Genomic DNA, 16,649 nt, shown 5'->3' with positions numbered 1-16,649 from the left:
GGGGGGGGTAATATATTCGAAAATAGAAAGTGGGGTTGGATTGGAAAAAAAAATAATAAGGGAGCGCAGTGAGACGTTCGTACCAGTATCAGCAATACAGAAATAGTTTCGCGCAGCTTAATTGGCTTGCAAATGCGCTATGATATATATATACACTTGGGAACCATTCGATCGCCCATACTGCTGAAGCGACCAAAAAAGAGGGGTCTGATTTCTTATATTTATATATTTTTTTCAGAGAAGGAAACAAACAGCATTGCACACGAGACCTCCAAGAATTTTCGCCATTATCCGAGGAGGCTAGGCGTTGATCTTACTATTCTTACCTATCATAATCATAAGACCAGGAGGAACCCGGAGGAGAGGCAAAGGAGGTGAGGGGGTGCGGACACAAAGTGGAGACGTAAACAGACAACAGAACATTGCTAGAAAGCATGTCAGATGTGAAAGGAGAAATTTTAGAAAAGAAATTTTCCCGGGACCTATTGAATGAGAGTGAGAGGCGAACACCCTAACCTCAAGACCACGAGAGCCCCTCATTTGCTTTTGGATTACGCGTCGCACCATGGGCCTAAAATAAAACAGCCCCCCCCCCCTTTTTTTTTAACTTTAATCTTAGGAGCTCGATTGGAAGATCTGAACAACGTAAAGGACTCTGCTGCCAGGCGTTTACTCTCTGAGGACGAAGCGAACACATATAATTGACATAATAGATCTATGTTCGACACCAGCAGACCAAAGACAATGTGTCCGCACATTTCAAACCATCGTACAGAACGAAGGAATACGAATATGCCTAGTTCATGGCATGCATGTTGTTACCTGACATTTTTTGGAGTTCCAGGTTAAGAAAATACAGTAGTGGCGACACATCTGTTTAAAATTAAATCACGAATTTATTGCTTCATTTTCAAAGAGCTTAAAAAATATTGCGTTTGCTGGAGTTAATATCTAACCGAATTGGAGAATTTCAAGAGGTATCTAGTTTATTTGTTGAAGCGAGACTGAAATTTCAGAATCTGACTTAGGTCCGGTCACGTATAACAATAACAGTAATTATCTCGCGGTAATCAAAGTATAATGTACCGCTTGTTCAAGAAAACTTTTCATGATCATATTTTGCTTTCGCCCCCCCCCCCCTCAACCACCCCACCCTTTCCACCCCACCCTCTGCCCGTTCCTCCTTCAACTCAAGAGGAGTTCTTACCCTCGCCCTTTCAAAACGTACACGACTGGCGTCTCCGTGTTGAGGTGGAGCACCTCCCACTACACTTAAGTGGAGGAGGACATGAGGAGACTGAGTGCGCGCACGACTCAGAGGCAACTTGCACAGGGAAAGACAGCAGCATTTGCACTGTTTACACTTTATACGATGATTATTGATTATTGAAAACTTCTTTAACGTCCCCCATCGACAAAATTTAGACCATCTTAGACGTAAGCTGCCTACCTGTCAGGGTCAACTCGACCTGAACGGGATATAACATCTCAGTGAACAGATGGATACATTCAATAAAGAACTCCCCCCCCCCTCTTCTTTCCACTTGGGAACCAAACTCACATCTTGTGCATGCAACAGCAAAGCACCTTACTACTACATACTGTTTGTGGGGTAATGGTTAACATCTTTGTCTTGCAAGTAAAAGATGCGAATCAAATCCACACACCAGAACCACATTTTATCGAATACAAGATACGTATCTGTCTTTCTACTAAGACTTTGTAGGTACATGTACAAGGACATGTGAACTTGTGTATATAATACGTATCATTACCTACATGCAGAAGTTCTGTATTTTTTGTGGCCATTCTTTAAAACTTGAAAAAGAAAATAGGCCACTTTTGCAACATAATAAATCATGAAACATCTGACTGACAACTTTACTTTTAAAATAAAAAAGTATCTTGACCTTCTGGAGTTAAATTGTAGCAGTCATAATTTGTCTATCTAGGCATTTGATCTACACAACTTGAGCATGTATTGGTTGAAAGGCTTTTAATTTCAATGACTTTCAAAAGAATCTGCAATTACCAAATGTACTGAACTGAGAGATTTGTGTACACACCTTAAGTAAGAGGTCATCGCAGGCCTCTTGATTTCACACATGTAGCAAGCAGGACCTACTACAGATGGGATAGGCCACTGGACAAGCACACAAGTCTTGTGTCGCTGAAGTGGGGCTGAGTCTAGACTTTGGAAGGAATGTGTAGAGGGTCTATGTGACACATTATCACACCAAAACACTCCACTCCCTTACATATATTAAAAAGGTCACGTCGTTCATTCTGCTCTCTTTAGCAAGTCACAAAACTAATCAGACATTTTTATTTTGAAGAGAGGGGAAAAAGACTTGTGTAGAGGAAAAAGGAAAGGAAAAACCCGTCTTGTTTCACCTAGATATTGAAACTCTTCGATTTCTCTCAAAAACTTAAAAATACTTCCTTGAAAACTAGAGCAGCCCCTTTTCCTTTCCCCTCCACAAAAAAAAAAGAACAAAACAACATCTAAAAACTGAGTAAAAACCAAACACACTGACAAAAAGATCACTATGTCATACTGTTTATAAACTTTATGGGATAAACCATTTTCACTTTCAATACATATATGCATGTAGTTACAGAAAACACAGCTGCAGCACAAGTAAGCTTATTTTGGTCTGTCCACCAAAAGAATAGACATAATTGATACATATTGTCAGAGCATTTCGCTATTGAACTGCGTATGGAGCATTCAGATACTTTCGAGAAAATATGAATTTTTAAAAATCAATCTATTACGTGTTTTAGCCTCTTGATTTTTACATGAATCATTCATGCAAATTAAAATGTGAGAGCTAATTTTCAAGATTGTGCTAAGGTCAAATATGAGGCATGGTGGTGAAATCAGGAGTTCGTCAGAATAATGAAATCCGAATTTTTGTTTTTTGGCTCAATACCTTGTATTTCCATTCAAAAACAGTTTTATGTGTGAATTTTATTAAAAAAACATTGACTTCAGGCACAAAAAATTTTAATTTGTAGTTTCCAAGGATTCTTAAGCTATGGAAGTCACCAAACTTTGGTGGCCATTCTCTCATTAAATTTACGTCTGAAATCAGGCGACTGCACCTCCTTCAATGGCAAATATCTAAACTTTTATTCAAGACAAAAGGATCATTTTTTTTCCTTGAATGAAGGCAAATGAACAACCCTTAAGATGATACCAAAAACTCCATATGCCCAAAAATTGACGTGCGCCTGATTCCCCTGCGTCATGACACAAATTATGCCTTTAGACCGGAGTTTTCAAATTTTGTTCCACACGAGGACAGCGAAATGCAATGATGATATGCACACACAAGCATACATACTTATACACATGACAATGATTGCAAAAATGATCTGAATCTATAACACCCCTTTCGACCAGATCAAGACAATTAAGGAAGCGGGCTGCTTCAACCTAGCCTGTCAGGGCCACCTTGGACTGAATGGGAGACAGCATCCCTACAAAATGGATAGAGATTAATTTGAAAAAGAAAAAAAACAAACTTCCTCACTCATGGAAAAGATGTCTACTGCATTTAACAAAAGACGCCAGACCACTGAATTTAAGGTGTCGATTTATACATTCAGAAACTTCTTCATTTGGAATGGGACGAACGACGGTCAAGGGGAAATAATCCCCTTTTTTTCATTTGTAAAAATTGCTATAATCTTCAAATTACATCCCATGTCTCTTTTTGTCAAACATACATTGAAGAACAGGGAAAAGGGAAACATATACACAATCTTGGTCATTTAGCAATTCATATATAACTGTTCTGAAAAAAGTCATTCTTTCTCATTCAACTGGAAGTATGAAAATGTAATCACAGAAGCAAGTAGTCCCAATCAAACTTAAAAACAAGAATCAAATGAAAATCAACAGGCATCATACAAAATACAAAGATCTGAATTTTTTTCTGTACATTAATATATATACAAGTACCACCTTAAAACAGTGAGTTATCAGTACTAAACGTATTTACTTTCAATATTGTGACATTATATACATAAAACTAAATGTTAACTGTTGTACATGTCATATATAGAGGCCAGACAGGTAAACTGAAACAAAGACTGATAAAGGACTGAATTTCTTCTTCTTTGCATTCTCCAGCTAGATGTCAGGGTAGCTGACTGCTGGCTAAGGACTGAACTGAACAGAATTGACTTTTTAATCAAATTTTCTGAGCTTCGGTTCATAATATGTTATTATTTATATTACGCCTCAAGTCAAATTATATATTCAAAACATGAACACAACCCTTACATATTTCACACAAGTAACTCTTAATACGGAGAAAAGAACAGATTACTGTAGGGGGACTGAACAGTGTTCTTTAATGTTCCATTTATCAAAACAGGCTGAGGAAGAAATAATTTTTTGGAACTGTTGCATCAGGCAGTGACTGGAAAAATAGCACAACACAATGCATATGATTCATTGCTAGGAAAACAGAAATGACTACCACTGCACTGAAGATGCGGATGACAAGGACACTGGTGAAAATGAGAACAATGATGATAATGATGTTGACAGAGATGGTTTTTACAGATGGGAGTAATTGAGATAACGAAGATGGCAATAATGAGAGTATTTACAATGAAGGTGAATTCTATGAAAAGGTGATGATGATTATGATTTACATGTCATATATATATAAGTGAAGCGTTTTGGTATTTTGTCTGTCTTATCTTCAAACAAAAGAACTGTAAAGTCAATGCCCCCATTGCCCTCACCCCGTATTATATTGTTCAAGTAACCTGCTCTGAACCTTTCTGTTCACTGACTACTTCTTCAATTCTAGGCTTTCTATTGCTGTGTACAGAACGTCCTGGAATTTTAAGACCTTCGTCCATTACGTGATCCATATCATGGACAAGTGCACCCGCACTCTGAGCATTGTGTAGATTGTCATTTTCAGCATCATTGGAGACTTCATCTTCAGAGCTAGATTCCTCATCACCGCTTTCATCAATAGTCAACACCTCTGGAGGTACCATGGACAAATTCTGAAAGACAAGAATAAAAGAAAGATTTGCTTACTTTTTAAAGCAGGAAGGCAAGAATATATTGTATTGAAGTTGCTTTGGCTTGTATTTAATTGTGTCAAGGGTGAATGATGGCAGAGCATGAGGGAGAGGGAGAAGGTGTCAGATCAGGGAGGGGGTTGTGAACACCTGGGTCAACTCATTATGGACATTATATAAATGAAAAGATTATTTTCCACGCAAAAAACCCCCCAAAACCACAAGAGAAAGCAGTTACTCAGTCAATGATTAGTGAAAATATGAATTCTTTCCATTTGACGCAACAGATTGTGTGTTGCAAAAAGATCTCTGGCAGCTCACAGTGCATTGAATTCAACAGTTTTGCTTTGTTTGAAGAAAACAGACTAATAAAATTATTTCACACTTTCATCCTTCCTGTTTCGATTTTCATGACATGTACTTAGGAGTCTTTTGATTTACCCTGAGCTTTGAAACTAAAAGGAAAGTTGAAATGCGATGCTATGTTTTTGTTGACCCTACATCACCAAGGGGTCTTCTGTTTACAGCTGCACTCTTTTTTTTGTATTGCCAGTCTTTGACCCATTCAAACATTATGACTTCTCACAGAGGAAAAGCAGGGCTAACTCAACAGCAAGTTATTGATATATGATTTTAAAAATGCCCTTCTTTTAGACGACATTAGAAGTTGGATCATGATAGTGGTAGATCTTGTAATTTCCATTATGAATCTAGAACATACAGTAAAGTCTACGAATCTCAAACATGAAAATCATGAATTCTCCAGTATCTTGAACATAATGCTCAGTCCCATTTCAGTCCCTATGTTTTCTTTGTAATGACTTCATGGAGTTCCTGAACAGGCAACACTCGAATCTCGAACAAATCCATTTCGCATTCTCAACTAAAGACCCGGCTTTACAGCTGGTGGTGAGTAGGTGTTTCTTTGTTAATGTTACTTGTCTCAACACGAGAGGCTGGAGGAAGAAGGGGGAACAGGAGAGGGGGGTTGAGGAGTGATGCTGACCGCACTGTGTGACTGGCTCGCCATGCATGCAATCATGCAGTGGGGCGCACGCTGTGAAGATGGCAAGAGGCGTAACTTTCTGTAAGCCAATGAAATGAGAGGAAAGGAATGACGCAGGAGTCGGCTGTGCACATATGAGATTTTCTGCTTTCCACTTTCATCTTCCTGCTTAACATGTTCATCAAGGGAGCTGACAATGTTAATTGTTTTAATGTTCTTTTTTACCTCCCTTGATTTTCTCCCCATTTCTTTGTAATTGGGGCTTTCACAGACATGACAAATTACAGAAATCTCAAACAATATTTCCAATCCCCGACGGATTCGAGTTACTCGTGTTTGACTGTAACATTTTCAGCAATTTAAATTCTCAAACAGTCCATTGAATATTTAAGAAATTTGAATGAAATATTCCCTTTCCAATTTTATGACATATATAAATAACATTAATATGAAACACATTGATTTGGTTTTGTCTAATAGCTACTGTTTATTTTTATAAAATGTGATGCTCCTCAAAATATATCATACTACAATATGGATAGCTCTTCATTGAGAAAGAGAAAGCTGATAATTCAGCAATGAATTTTGGTTTTTTTAAGAAAAAAGAAGCCCTTTGACACTATAAAAAAAGGCCATTTAGTGCTGGGAATAAGTAAAACAGACAGCAAAATACTAGGAATATTACAAACTTCAACTGGCGCCCTCCAACCACCCGCACTTTGCAAGGAGACACTACATATTTTTCACTGGCCACCGAGAGATTCGACCTGAGAACTTCGGGGAAATTCACTCAAAGGTGCCAAGTGACAATATAGAATGCAAATTTGGTCAGAGAATCAGAAGACATTGTCCTACAGTAAAGAAGAAGCAGAGAAAGCAGTGTGGAAAAAACCTTTTGATGACATACAAACAGTAGAAACCACATGATTGAAACCTGTGGAACAAGCCAAAAAGGAAATACAGTCAAACCTGTGTAAGACGGCCACCCATTGTCAAGCAGAAAAGTGGCCCTATACACTATAAGACAGGAGGCCGTCTTAGGCAGGACTGATCGAGATGAAGAAAACAAGCCATTCCCATTGAGGTCCCAATTGAAAGTATCTGCATTACTGTTGTTTTTGTTGTTGTTGGTTTGTATTTTGTTTGTTATTTTTATAAATTTTGTTGCTGATTTTGAGCAAGGGTGACAATAAAACAAAATGTATCAGACGAGGAAGACCGAGTGCCATGTTAAAACGAACATGGGTCACCACCACTCGGAGAACGTAATCTGTCCCAAGTTCATGTTGACGCCCATTGTTACTTTGTTACAGACTGGGTAAACAGTGACCACTCATCTCACTTACGATTTGTGTAGGAGTTCTTGGTGGGGTTTATGGGTTATGAGGGATCACACGCTTACCTCACTAGCAGCTGAAAATTGGTACCTATTGGTCAACAGTGGGAGGGGCCTACGCAACATGATCGGTTGGAGGGACTACCTAACAACAATGACAGGTGGTTGAATTATGATGGCTCGCCCACAACGCCAGGGGCCAATGCATAATTTATGACAAAACTTAATGGAGTCACTAAGATGGCCGTCTAAGACGGGTGTCATTGCTTGGTGTGATAGGGTTTGTGTGTTAAAATATGGTGGCAGCGGCCTCGTTGGACAGGTGCCCGTTTTACACAGTTAAATTATATAGAAAAAACGCAAGGGGGGGAAATGGAAAGTGGCCGTTTGTACAGGTGGCCATCTTATAGAAGTGGCCGTCAGGGCAGGTTCGACTGCACAATAGTATGAATATTTCATTTCTATGCTAGAAAGCAAGTATACACATATAAGCACATGTCCACACAAAGGCACCCACTCTTGTTTAAACACATGGACACTCAACAACACTCACCATTTCAATATGTGGTTCCTTGTCATCATCATCAATACATTCCAAGTTGAATCTGTCAGCAGCACTCGGTTCCTTTGACAGCTCTGTACTCATGACTTGGTTTGCTTCAGATAATTTAGGAAGGAAGTCTTTGATCCTTGACAGAACTGAGGACATTAAATGAAATGAAAAATAGTGTTACCAATAGTCAAAGAGCTAATACATGAATATGATACCCTGTTCTGGGAGATGGAAGAAGAGAGAAAAACAGGAAAAATTCTCTTCAATCATGTGTTACATCCACAGCATAACAGAACACGAAAAGAAATAAAGTTATTTATTTATCCACTCAAAGAAATACTTTAATCCTTTCCCACAACAAATGAAACATACAGGTAAGGTGTGAAAACATTGCTGGACCAAAAAAACTGCTATGCAAGAAGACACTTGAATATTCTTGTTTCGTTTGACATCCCGCAAAGACAATCAATTCATCAATACTCAAAGTGTTGAAAATAATTTTTCTAATGTTTGTGTATTTAAGTCCCAATTGACATAATCAGGATCATTTAGGAGATAGGCTTCCACCCTGCCTGTCAGGGCCAACCTGGGCAGAGAGGGGTATAATGTCCCTGTTGAAAAGTCGAGATACTTTATAAAAAGTGTCCCCACACAGGAATCGAAATAGGGGCTTCTCAGGTCTTTTGAATTGCAGCGGTGAAGGGCTTGGCTTATCCAATACACCACGGACACCACCACAGTAATTCTCATACGGAGTGAACACATGCCACATAAAGTCTTCACCCAGAGTCCAGTTAATCTTGCCAACAACGGATGTATAACACTCATCTGTAAGACTAAGACTTTCTGCACAGGTGACGGGAGACAAGAAACAGATGCATAGGCCAGAATTTGAGTGGTGCTCAGAGATGATAGTAACACCACAGGCCACATTCCACCAGGAACTGTTATAAGGACAAAATTTTACAAGTAGTACAGAATTGAGAACTGTACAAGGAACAGCTTACCTGAGCTCTGAGGTATGGTGAACGTTTTTAATGGTTTGTCTCCAGAACCTGGCCCTTCTCTGCCCACAATGCGTAATTTGCTTTCCTTGTAACCTAAATAGAAAGATGATAGTTGTAAAGGAAAAACAAAAAAATAGAAGCTACAAAGCAAAAGCTAAAGCACCAAAAAACCAGTATGCGATAGACAAGAGAAAGAAAACATACCATAAAATCATTTTAAAAATATAAAACTAGCGATCTAAGAAGATTTTTTGCTTTCGCTCCCTAGATGCATTGCTTTTGAGAGTCCAACTGACATAATTTGGCTGGAGAACACACATTTAGCCCCTAAAAAAATAACGTCACAAATCAATTGTTTTAAAGAAAATTAAAAACCTAATTTAGTTAAATATCAAATTATAGGGAAACACTTGGAGGTTGGAGGGGGAGGGGGGTGGCGGCAGTGTCACCTTGAAAATCCCCAGGTTTTTTAAACAAGTGACGATATAATATCACAATGCAATTTAGGCAACAATAAAACCTTGGCAAAACATCATTATATTTTTTATAATTATATCCCATCCGACCCAAGGTTTTAAACATTTTAACTGAGGTACGTACAAGCCAAAAAATATTTCTTTAAATGGCGGCGACAGATGAGGTTAGAGAGCAACACTTTTCTGATCCTCATGGGGATGGGGATCATGATGGTGTTGATGATACCTTATAAGGACTATGAAGTAAGCCTATTAGAGGGGTAATTCCTGTCAGGTTCATTACCATGGATGATTAATCCAGGGCTGCCCACCCACCAATATTTTTATAGTAATTATCTATAAATTAAAAAAATAATTGCCTGGCTAAAAAAAAAAAATTTGTAATAGCCACATGGATAGATTAATTCCCTGGGGTTGTACGTTCAAGGATGAATGTGACATAAACAATGGCTTGATTTGATGAAATTGGTCTCAGAGGGCTTGTTGCATAGTGAAGTTCGCGGGAGAGGGGGAAGTTTTATCAGCTGTTGGCATGACTCTTGTAAAAACAAAAGAAACCAATGGGACGAGACCTAAGCCTTTGATCCTGATTGTGCATAACTACAAACCACGCTATGTGCTGCAGCTGATTGTTTCAAACAATTTTTTATTAAGCTGAGTAGGCCTACTTTCAAAATACAAAGTTTTACTGTGCTTTGCAATTTGAAGAAAAACCATTAAAAAATTCTAAAACTAATAATTTGTTATGGATCATAACGTCCAGCTGCCATCCTTACAATACACCTGATCATGGGACAGGAGTGAGTGTAAAACAATGACCTCATCTAATACCTGAGTCAGGAGAGCTTTCTCAGGTTAGAATTGTTTCTGGGAGGGGGATCAGGGTGACTCCCATTAAAAATGGAAGTGGTTTTTCTCACCCCGGGAGAGAATAACCTATATAGGCCTATGTCTCGCTATTCTCACCCCCTCCCTTGTTTTACCGGAAATGACCCAAGAGGAATCAGGGCTTAGGTTACCAGGGCTAATGCCCCACAGGATCGTGTTGGTGTCCGAAATAGAATAAATCTAGATCTATTCACAGTCAGGGTTGTCAAATTGGAGCCAAATCACAGAAATTTGGCTCTTTTGGATCGCGTGTGGCCCGGAGAATTTTACTTGGCTCTCCTTTTGCTCCAAACGTTGAAGAAGAAGGGGACAGAAGAGACAAGAAAAAAAAAAAAAGAAAAAGAAAGAATGAAATTTAAAAAATAAAAGTGAAGAAAAGACATGATGCGATTAAACGTAGAAGGACGCAAACTATTTTTAGGTGTGGCGCCCATCTTGTTTGACGTCAGACCAGGATACCCCTTCGATCACATGACTACATCTAAGTATAGCCAACCGCATAGCACCAAAGATGGAAGTGTCTATGTATTTAAGCTTAATCTACATCTAACTGTCGGAAGTTCTGATGGCCGTTTAGACAACGTGTCTGCATATATATATGAAGTCATGCAAAGATTTTATGAGCGGTTCGATCCCGGTCCCGGACAGTTTTCTTTTTTCTCTTCTCCTCCTCTCGACTGACCAACAGTTTGTCCCATAAATTATAATTTGTTGCTTTGTAGTTGTTTTTAAAAAAAATAAAAAAAATATATATATATATATATAGATCTAGATCTAGGCCTATTAGTGATGAAGAATGCAGGAGGGGGGGGGTTGATCTAGAGATCTAATCCTCCAGCGTCTTTACGGCAATTTTCGTGCGGCATATTGTGTTTCAATTTTAAGCACCAGCGTTCTTAATCTTACTGTTCTGAGCATCAACGATCTAGATCTAGATCTGAGTGATCTTCCATCATGTCCAAGTACTAGATCTAGGTCTAGGAAATCCGAAATGTTACAGAAAACATGTCATTCCATGCGGTACCTCCACGAAGTCTGTGGGTATCCCAGGAAGTGATGACATCACATTACTAAAATTAGCAGCCAATCAGAAAGATGCGTCTTCTACGTTTAACGGCATGTGACTGTGAAGAAAAGAGCTTGGATTGTTTAACTCTTATCCTGCGTCTGTGCCCAGATGCGTACCTTATCAGCAACCGATTACGTTGGACGTGCCGGGCAGGCCGCCGGGGTCACTCAGTGTGTACTGTTGGTGTACAGCGCGCGCGCCGGGAAACGTGTGTTTTCGCCATGAATACCGTGGCAGTGTGTTAACCGATGATGAAAATAACGCTCTATCTTTCATAGCTTTCTATTTACAAATAATAAAGTGTTACAAACACATGAATAACACCCTCTCACAAGCTGATAAGACATTACGAGTAGTTACGCCCATTCGAAGAATAACCTTTCTGGACGCTCTTCTTATTATGAATGACCTGAGGTTCGAAAGGGGATAATAAAAATTTAGGTCAATTTCCGATTGTTTACACTCAAATTGTTCTTTGTACCTGCACAAGGGTACTCAAAACTATCAAACAAGCTTATTCTTTATCAGGTAGTATCATTTCATACAAAATCAAGCTCATTTGAAATATTTTGTGTACAGAAAAATGGAAGTCTTGTTTCCTGACTATCCTTTCGAGCTCCTCATGTCTAAGTGGGTCAATTTCTTCTATAATTTCATCTAGAGCTACCAACTTGGCATGTTTTGAATGAGACGTATGCCTCGATTACGAACCATTGTAGGTGGTTCTAGAAGAAGGCCACAAACGCACATAAACTCAAGCAGACTGATGCACACACACGACCTGCGTGAATGGGGATCCGACTCGGGACCCGAATGACACGTAAGAGGATGCGCGCTGCGCGTGCGCTGAGCCAGGGGCTACACTGATTCGGGACCAGAACGTAGGCAAGGTGCCGGAATAGGCTTATTGGGCGACATAAACCCGGCTCCCGCAGGATGAGGGTTAAAATTAAATATTAACACGATTTAACTTTAACGCCCTCGCCCATTTGGTCTGAATAATTTACAACGCTTCAACTGTTGTGCAAGAGCATAGTCTCATGCTCATGTCTCGTTACGGTAGGGGGGAGTCCTCGCCTCAAGCCCACACCGGGGAGCTGGAGGTTCTGGGGGGGGGGGGGGGGTTCAAGGCCCAGTCGATGGGATCAAGGATCGCTTGTCCAATCTGCAAGCAGTGGTCAAAACTTCACACCTCTCAGCTGCTATCCTCTCTGATAGTATGCGTCAGTCTTACTATCCAATTACCACGTGCTTGCCTTTCATAGGACCACTGTTTGACCTATTAAAACAGGAACGTTTGAAAATCTCCTTTGCTTCCACCCTTAGCCCCCCACCCACCAATGCCACCCCTCACTGCCATCATGTAACAACGATTCCAGGAAATCATTTCTCGGCTGGCATTGGTCAATCTAATTTCACACCTCTGGCCTCTGGCTACCCAAGAAAGCTTCCGTAGTGGCTCGCACTCGAGCGCTCTAACTCTAACGGGCAGTCGTGAGATTTCACACCCACACTACACTGACCATCTGCATCGCTCAGGGCTCACATGATGGGGTAACATCTACCCCCAAATTGCACCCCTACTCCTTTTCCTCGCCCAGCGGCATGGCCATAACGTTAAGTTTCTATTTAAAGCCGTTGGCGTTGGAACCAAACTTGCGAGTTTTGTTTCAAATCAGGGTTGAGCGGGCAAAGCATTTTTCCGTCTTAGACAGGTGAAACCCTCGGAAGGGAGCAGATTTTTCTTTCCGTCCGTTTCTGCGTCGGACAGGTTTCCATTCTATACAGGTAATTAAAGAGGAATATATCAACAAGGGGGGAGCGGGGAAATTCTGGTAAGACAGGTTTCCGTTTCCGTTTTACACACAGTTCACAAAGGTTTCCGTTAAGGCAGGTTCGACTGTACAGGGTTCCCACTCATCAGGGACAGATAATCTAATCTAGATCTATATCTAGATCTAGTTTGGCTTGACTCGATCAAGGCACACTAAGCCTTCTTGAACTTGAGTTTCAGAGCAACTTTACTGTTAAACTTTACAGTAGGCCTACAATACAGTTTACTTTGGAGGCCTTGGCTAAGGCAAGGCAGAGAGAAAAATCGGCGTAGGAAGACCTTTTGTTAGTTGTAAGTAAATCGTTTCTTACATGCTGCAAATTTGTCTGGATAAAGTAACTCTTTTGATACACACGACCCTTCGATAGATCTAGTCTCGGAGGACACACCATCGACTTCATCAACAGTTTCATCTGCTTCTCTGCATGCACTCACGGGGGCTGCCATGTTTGTTGATATCAGTAATACTCTCAACGCTTCTTCTGCTTGTACCTGAAAACAAGTCAGGAACTGTAAAATCATTTAAAAACTGTATGTTATAGCTACAAATTAAATAGTTCAATAAATATTTAAAACAAATGATTAGGAAATTAACGTAAAGTGGTCATATTCCTTTTTCTATACAACATTATATGCTCTGAGATTATCAAACAAATAAAATGGCGTCTGCACTATCAGAAGACGAGTTTCATCGAATGCAGGTACACAGTAGTACTTTTATTATAAAAACTATAATTTCAACGAAGATGATGATGACCTTTTGATGTAGACTAAAGACAGAACGAGAATGTTAGATATTTTGGGCTAAAGAGCAGATGCCATTTAAAAAAATGAGCAGAATAGAAAACGTTTTCACTGTCTCTCTGCTCCTACTCCTGTCCTAGCCCCCCCAGGCTTAGGCCAGTCTCATTCTCATGTCATGATGAGTGATGTTTGACTTGTTGACGTGATGTTATTGACATAGAATTAGATCTGGATCTAGATCTCATTGTGTGTTTTCTTTATTATAGTTTCTAGGGGGGCAAGCCCATCCGGGCCAGACACGATCCGAAAGGGCGATTTTTTCATATCGGACTCGAGTCCGCATAAATTTAGTTTCCCCCACACCTTTTCTTCCGATCCGATGCCCACCGCCTCCCTGATACGCGCCCCCCCGCCCCCCATGTTTCCCACTTTCTTTATTGTAAAAAAAAAAGACCGATTCGGTCAAATACACAAGCCTCTGTGTCATCTCAATTGTTTACCAAGAAAAAGTTGTGTTGCTGTGTAGAGCTGAGCATACGGCAACTTTTGATTCCATAGACCAGGGCACAATTCATTACGTAGATCTACGTCAAGACTAGCTTATATTATTGTATAATGATCAGTTGCCGGGGGGAAAAAGACTGACGCGTATGCGACGTTCAACGCCCGGACCGATAGTGCCCCCCCACCCCCCTCCCCGACACACACACAGCCTCAAATTCATCATAAGATAAAAACTCGGCTCCTGCACAAAGCGTCATTTTGCCCGAAGTCATCCCGGTCTCTACCCAGCCTGAGGCGAGTCACGAGTGATGCAGGACAGAAGCAGGAGTCACGAGTCACATCCAGTCGGAAGTCGGAAGTGATGTCATGCCGGACAAGAATCAGAGTCCGAATAACATTTTTTCATATTCGGACTCGAATAGTCACTTCGTTCTGGGAATTGCCTCCAAACTGACAACCCTGACTGTGACTATTACTTTCGGACACAGTGACTAACATGATGCTGTGGAGCATCAGCCCTGACTTTTCAGTGAACCCGAGCCGCGGTACATGACTCTGTTTTTGCTGGTCGCAATTGTGGTCTAATAATTCGCTCGTTTTTTCCCCGTCCGAGAGCACGTTTGACGCGAAAAGGCGCCTGTGGTGGCAGGCGGAAGTGTATGTGTGACACCGAGGCTCGATCGGGAAAAATCAAGATATACTTTCGCTTTCGTTCCCACCCAGAAATTTCCTGATAAAACTGTCGCAACATTTGTGACATGCAGGTTGTGCAGTATAAACGCTGTGTCGCCGTGCAAATAAAATTTAATCAATACTCGGACTCGTCACTGTGCTGTCACTTAGGGGTGGGAGGGGGGGAGAGAAAATTGAAGCGTCGTCCGATTTTTAGATTGTCGGGCTCTCCATCTTGACCGATCAGTGAACCTGCGCGCGTTCGTGAGAGCAGCGGCATTTGTTGGGTTGCCAAAGTTCATTCAAAGTCTGAGCGTTGTGCAGCAAAGTATAGGACTACGGAATGGGGCAGGGGATTATTGATTTTTCTTTAAGATACACGCAACACCAGAGGACAAAAACTTGAAGCCAATTTAAGAATTTTGATAAGATTAATTTACTTTAATAGAGCTCTCTGCAAAGCGCGCGTTGGTGCAGGCCGTGTGGAATCAGGATCCTTCATACCTTGTAAGCTGTGTTATTGAACTAAAGTGTTCGCATTTCATTGGATGGGTGATAGTAAATTATAACAATATTGTAACTTTCTGTTCATTCAAGACAGGCAGATTTTCAGTGTCACTGCGTCTTGCCCTCCCACAGTTCTTACAACTCTCACAGTGCATTAGTCTACTTGAGCCATTTTATTGCTCTACTTTGAGTTTGAGCTTTAATTTTTGTCTTTCACGTTCATAATATGAATCAAGACATCCAGACTGGTTTTTGACTGACTGGATATTTTACCTGTGTGTGTGTATTGTTTATGTAACATCCCCCTGGAAAATGGATGACCACCTGGAAAATTGAGGAGCCACTTTTGCAGTCACCCTGTGTACACACATTAGGTCTAAGTCTACCCACCGCCACCAGAGCAATGCTACTGACTGAAGCGTCTTTAGGCCATTCCCAAAGCGGGGATATTAACTTGTTCTTATGCACAGTAGAATTGTAAGTATGGGCTGATTTATCAGTGTCATGCTCATACTTTGCCGGAACAACATATGAGGAACTGCTGCTTTTTCTTTCCTCTTCCTTACTTTCGTCATTTTCCTCTACTTCTTTTTTTTTTTGCATGTTTGTCACTCTTGTAAACTACTGTTTCCGGGGTGCCTTGATAGTGCTGTTGAGGTGAGCAGACTAAGCTTGATTTCCCCTTTTAGACTTCTCTGTTGACATCCACCCCTTGTCGCTCATTTATGACTTTATGCAGTTGCGAGCGCCGTAAAACTTCTCCTAAATCTAGCCGCGAGCAAGCTTGCGATTGTCTGTGTATCCTGTATTTTGACAACTCGACTTTGTTGTGTGTTATTTTCGTTCCATAAATTATGTAATAATAATATATATATGTTATTGATGGCGCAAGTGAACTCCCTTTTTCGAGCTGGTGAGTGGCTTGATTTGCTAATAGTAAATTTTTTCTCCAGGTAGTAAATTTTTTCAGGAAATATTGCTGGACGCCCTGGAGAGAG

At 40.5% G+C, this 16,649-nt stretch overlaps 2 protein-coding genes across 3 annotated transcripts in view; one reads left to right on the top strand and one right to left on the bottom strand.

Moving 5' to 3' along the window:
- Window positions 1-3,945: 3,945 nt before the first annotated feature.
- Window positions 3,946-13,592, bottom strand: LOC101864472 (uncharacterized protein C12orf45 homolog; the record flags this gene model as incomplete). Its single annotated transcript, XM_005104095.3, is given in 4 exon segments — window positions 3,946-5,037; window positions 7,951-8,096; window positions 8,958-9,050; window positions 13,536-13,592. Coding segments are annotated over 4 exon segments (554 nt in total), but the record flags the coding sequence as incomplete, so codon positions are not given.
- A 261-nt stretch (window positions 13,593-13,853) lies between these two features.
- LOC101864239 (GRIP1-associated protein 1) overlaps window positions 13,854-16,649 on the top strand; it is a 35,258-nt gene continuing 32,462 nt past the window's right edge. For both annotated transcript variants that reach the window (XM_035971251.1, XM_005104094.3), the window contains exon 1: window positions 13,854-13,925. In XM_035971251.1, the coding sequence (XP_035827144.1) occupies window positions 13,884-13,925 (42 nt within the window). In that variant the 5' untranslated portion in view covers window positions 13,854-13,883. The remainder of the gene's footprint in view (window positions 13,926-16,649) is intronic.

The sequence above is a fragment of the Aplysia californica genome, unplaced genomic scaffold (genome assembly GCF_000002075.1).
Source record: "Aplysia californica isolate F4 #8 unplaced genomic scaffold, AplCal3.0 scaffold00404, whole genome shotgun sequence".
Classification (NCBI taxonomy): Eukaryota; Metazoa; Mollusca; class Gastropoda; order Aplysiida; family Aplysiidae; genus Aplysia; species Aplysia californica.
The sequence above is the reverse complement of the archived record's forward strand: the minus strand, read 5'-3'. Positions and strand labels throughout refer to the sequence as shown.